Raw genomic sequence first — 5,235 nt, 5'->3', positions numbered from 1 at the left:
AAGCTTGCCATCTTTCTTCCTCAGTATCTCTTGCAGCTCTTCTTGGTCTGTCTTTGCTTGCCACTAAGCCCACTGATGAGCGTGTGACAGATCATGTGCTGGAATATCGTGCTTTTTCTCGTTTTACTCACAATTATTTTGAAGTTTTGTCATCTGTTTCTAAGTGATGATGAGTATGTGCTTTTGGACAGATTTACATTTGTTTTTTCTTGGTGATTTGCATCATTTTGGAAGGAAGTATTGAGAGGCAGGTAGATAGATGGTCAATGTTGTCTTCTGCTCACTTACCCCTGATTTCTACTGACATTTTATCTTATGCCAATATGTATATGTATGAAGGCACACACAAACGTAAACTCTTACACACACACTCGAGTCTATTCCTATTCTATGTCTACAGTGGAGGTCTCCTGAGGTGGCTGCCTGATTCACCATCTACAAGGGTACTTCAAAAAGTTCATGGAAAAACAGAATTAAAAGATAATACGGATCTTTTCATGAACTGTCTGAAATACCCAAGTATTTATTCAATAAATATTTTGTCCACTGCTAACCTTGGTGGCAGATAAGGGACTGTGGATGTCTTCTCAGGATTTGTAAATATTCTTCACTCTGAAGCAGGTTCATAAAGATGGACAAAAACGCCCCAGCCACACTACTAGACCTTGCTGTACGAAGTCTGCTGAGTAATGAACGTGTAGCTATCCATGCCCTTGAAGAGCTCCCAAGAGTCATGTTCGCTCCGTTTTTCACTGCCGCCTTCTTGGGTGGTCATAAGAAGGTACTGAGGGAAATGGTGAGGATTTGGCCCTATCCCTGTCTCCACGTCGGGACATTGAGAGTACGGGAGTCACAATATGACAATTTCGAAGCTATGATTGACGGTCTACAGATCCTTCCTGCCCAGAACTCTTCTTCTTGGTAAGACTATTTATAATAGAGACATAGTGAGTCAGCAGGAGTGTATGAGACGGGCGTAGGAGATGGCCTAACAGTCTTTCAAAGGTAGTTAATGGTGAATGCTGAGGATCTCTGTGAGGCTGTTGGTGGAACATTTGGGGTCACCTTAAGGACTCTAATGTCTTACAGAGTTGATTATGGAACAGAAGGGATTGAGGATACTATTAATAGATTTGCCTCCTGGGTATGATTACATGGAAAAAGGACATGGGCATTGAGACTGGGATCATCAGAAGAGAAGAAAAGATGGGGAAAAGAAAGAAAGGCGCTAAATTTTTATGGAAAAGGCTTTGTTGGTAAATGGTGTATGGACTGAAGACCAGGGATAAAGGGATTTTGTTTCAGCTTCCCATCATTGATCCTGCTGGGTTGTATTAAAATCAGCTACCTCTCAGATATTCTGTCTTCTCCTCTCCTTACAGGGCGCCAAAACTGAGGATTCTAGATTTAAGTCAGAATCCAGGCTGCAGGACCACATGCTCTGAGATCAGGACCACATTCCCTTTCTGTTTTCGTTCATGTGTTCACTCTCAGCACTCTATCGTGAAAACAGAAGAAGCCCCACAAAGAGTTAGGTGCCCCGGAACTGTAAATTCAGAGTCTGAGCCTCAGTCATCCAGGGAACCTGTGGAATTATTAGTGAACATTTCCCTAGATAGTACCTGGAGAACAGGGCGATTTCTTTCTTTACTTCGAAATAAAGTAGAGCAGAGCTTTGGGTCCTTGCACCTCTGCTGCAGAGTTTTGCAATTTGATGGAAGGCTTGCCCACGAACACATCCTGCAGCTTCTGGATATGGGATGCATTGGTCACCTGAAAGTGGATGACATTTATCTGAGTCAAGTCACCACCCTTTTGGCTCAGATGACCCACCTCCACAGCCTTAGTATGTCTCACATCCGTTTTACATCTTGTGTGAGGAGACGCTTTGGGACTTTTCTCACCCATCTTGGGCAGATGAACACCCTTCAGCAGATCCGTTTGTATTCCTGCCGCACGCATCCGCTTCAGGAACTGCTCAGGTGAGGAGCTGGGGAAAGACCTGGGTTCCCTGAACCACCCCGTTGTTAAGACAGGAGAGCAACCATTCTTGGATATTCCTAATCTCCTTGTAACCCATTCCTCCTTCCACCTCAATATGGGCACTGCTGGGTGTATGAAACTGGCCAGGCTAGAGAAGCTAGAAAAGTAAGCTGTGATCATTCATTCATTCAGTCAGTCAGTCGACCATGTGCAGACATCATGATAAGTCTGTAGATACATTGGTGAAAAAGACCCAGTCCTTCTCCCCTTGGAGTTTACAGCCTTTTAGGGAGGAAGGGGAGACGTTCAGATGGAGAAATGTTTTATGCTGTGGCACTGATGCACCTCATCATGGTCTGGCTAGAACAGTTAATACTGCCAGATCATTTTGCTCCTGTATTTTACCCAAGCGTTAGGCCCTGAGTAGAGAGCTTGTCATTTGGGTTTTGGTCAAAGGGAATCCTTAGTTGACTGCTTTCCCAGTTCCCTCCCCACCAAATAAGTAAACTAAATCCACCATTGATTTCATTGTAAGTACTAAGTGCATTAAATTTTTTTCCACTTAATCTTTCCCACAACTCTACATAATAGTTGCTATTGTGCATGTTTTAAAGATTTAAGAAACTGTATCTGAGAGTGGAAAAGTAATTTTCTTAGAGTCTGATTCCAAAGCCCACATTGTTAACTGCTGTTGCAACATATGTGCAAATTAGTTTATTCTAGAGCCGTAGATACCTCTAACTCAGGACTCCTTGTCCTGGTCCAATCCTCATTGTGCAGAAATAACTTTCTTTTTTCTGTCTACAGATACCTGCCACCTCAGTTGGATGCATTGTATCTCTCTTTCTGTGGACTTTCTAACAGTGGCATCACTGTCCTGTCCCAGAGCCCTGCAGCCACCCATCTAAGATTGCTGAGTCTCAGCAACGTCGAGATATCCTGGGAACTTTCTGAGTCCTTCCAGACACTGCTGGCAAGTGTCTCAGGCACCCTGGAGTATCTACAGATAACTAGTTGCCTGATAACTGATTCTACTCTCACTGCTGTCATTCCGGCCCTGAGCCGCTGTTCCCACCTCTGTGTCTTTAGCTTCGCCTCCAACCCCATTACAATGCGTGTGCTCACCAGTCTTCTGCAGCACTTAACAAACCTGACGGAGCTGAAGCGTGTAATTTATCCTGTCCCTGTCCATTGCTATGAACAATTGCATAATCCTCGCAGTTTGAACCGACAGAAGCTTTCTGAAGTGCAGGCCCAATTGAAGGCGATGCTGCAGGTGGTAAAGCGGAATGACATGCGCTGGACCAGTTCTCCTGAGTGATTTTCATGGTACAAGGACTTGATTTAACACTGACGTGTGGCCATTAAAGCACGTAGTGTTCTCACCTGATGCCCAAGTTTTAGAGACACATATGTAAAATTTTATAGTTCCAGGAACCTCGCGTTAGGAAGATTCCATGTGTAACTGACCTCTATAAAAATAAAGAACTCTAAAGAAAACAGAGGGCTTTGAGAGGTCCTATGGGTCTCTTACCCATTGTCCTCCAAATCCTCCTCCTTGCTCCTGACCACAGTGTTGGGTATGTGACATTGGCTGACCTAGTCATGGTATACCATTTCCCTGTCCAGACTAATTGGTTCACTTACGGGTACTTGACACAAGTCCAAAGAGTTGAAACCTTTTCTTGATGATATTTTGGAATAGTTGGTGGTTATTGAAGCCAATAATTTTACCCTCCAAGGTCCTTTAAACTTCTCATATTTATGACGGCCTTAGGCTGCTTATGAGAAACTATTTGCATCTAAAAGGAAAAAAACCAAACCAAAACAAACAAACCAAACCTATGTCCACTACCTACTGGTGTCTTTATCAGTCCGTTGCTACCTCTTTTCTTAGGTCTTAGTACCCTGTGGCTCAGTCGTTCCTTATATCACACCCATTCAACAAGGATCTCTTATTAGTTCAGTACTGTTCCAGGTGCTGAGAATAAAAAGGCAAATAAGACAAAGCCCCTACTTCCAGCCACTCAGAATACAGCTGTTCCTATGATTTGTCTGTTCCCCTACTCTTTCTTAGGGCGTTTGGGAAAGTTATTTAAACCCCCTGTACCCCAGGTTTTTTTTTTTTTTTCACACACTCTGTTCAATCCACGCTGGCCTCTTTATGCTGTTGGATAGCTCCTCAACACTCAGGTCATGGCTTTAATGTTACCTCCTCGGAGAGGTTCCCTTTACTTATTGTACTTCCATTACTTCCTTTGCTTCCCTTACTTTACCATGTTGTAGCTCTCTCTCAATGTACCATGTATGTTCCCTTCATGGTACCCATCGTTCCATATGCATTTGCTCCCTCTGCTCTTACAGCAATAATTTGTGCATATCGTTTACCCGTTGAAGTGAAAGCACTGCACTTCAAAGACTTAGTAAGAGAATAGAATATTAAAATAACTAATTAAATATCTGTTTGTATGATGACACATTAAAATGGTAAAACATTGCATTTCAACGACTTAGTAAGAAAAAATGTAATATTAATTAGTAACTTTTTCTAATCGTTTACATGCTGAAATGCCAACAGACTGAATGTCAATGAATCAGTAACAAAAATGAATGAAAAGTTACTAATTAAAAATTAATGTATAGTGTTCCCTGTTGAAATGAAATCAGACCACAATTTAAAGACTTAGTAAGAAACAAGTTGCAAGGTAGTTAATGTGTTTATACTGTTTCCATGTTAAAATGATAACATACTGCTTTTCAGACTCAGTTAAAAAAATAATTAAAATTAAATAATTTTGTTCTTGTTGGTTACATGTTGGAATAACATACTGTATTACAAAGACTTAGAGAAAAGAATGTAAAAAATAATAATTAATAAAAATAGTTAATAACGTTTTTATTGCTTCCATTGTGTAATGACAACATACTGCATTTCCAACTTAGAAAGTAAAACATGTTAAAATAACCAAAACAGAATTTGTATGTGTTTTTTTCTTGGTGGAATAACAGATGTGGTTTTAGTTTGCATTTCCCTGATGACAAGTGATGTTGGGCATTTTTTCATGTATCTGTTGGCCATTTGTGGGTCTTCCTTTGAAAAATGCCTATTCAGCTCGTTTGCCCATTTTTTAATTGGGTGACTTGTTTTTCCGTTGCAAAGTTGTTTGAGTTCATTGTGTATTCTGGATATTGATCCTTTGTCCAATGTTTATTTTGCAAATGTTTTCTCCCACTATGTTGGTTGTCTTTAAC

At 41.1% G+C, this 5,235-nt stretch overlaps 1 protein-coding gene across 1 annotated transcript; it reads left to right on the top strand.

Moving 5' to 3' along the window:
- The first annotated feature begins 631 nt into the window (after positions 1-631).
- On the top strand, positions 632-3,304 carry LOC134368172 (melanoma antigen preferentially expressed in tumors-like). The gene is made up of 3 exons (XM_063084717.1): positions 632-921; positions 1,383-1,982; positions 2,791-3,304. The coding sequence occupies exons 1-3, from the start codon at positions 632-634 to the stop codon at positions 3,302-3,304; spliced, it is 1,404 nt and encodes a 467-aa protein (XP_062940787.1).
- The last annotated feature ends 1,931 nt before the right edge of the window (positions 3,305-5,235 follow it).

The sequence above is a fragment of the Cynocephalus volans genome, chromosome X (genome assembly GCF_027409185.1).
Source record: "Cynocephalus volans isolate mCynVol1 chromosome X, mCynVol1.pri, whole genome shotgun sequence".
NCBI lineage: Eukaryota > Metazoa > Chordata > Mammalia > Dermoptera > Cynocephalidae > Cynocephalus > Cynocephalus volans.
This window is presented reverse-complemented; position numbering and strand designations above follow the sequence as displayed.

Coding starts and splice junctions, on each gene's coding strand:
- LOC134368172 (XM_063084717.1), top strand. CDS start 632: ATGGACAAAAACGCCCCAGCCACACTACTAGACCTTGCTGTACGAAGT. Junction 922..1,382: donor GCCCAGAACTCTTCTTCTTG/GTAAGACTATTT, acceptor CTCTCCTTACAG/GGCGCCAAAACTGAGGATTC. Junction 1,983..2,790: donor CCGCTTCAGGAACTGCTCAG/GTGAGGAGCTGG, acceptor TTCTGTCTACAG/ATACCTGCCACCTCAGTTGG.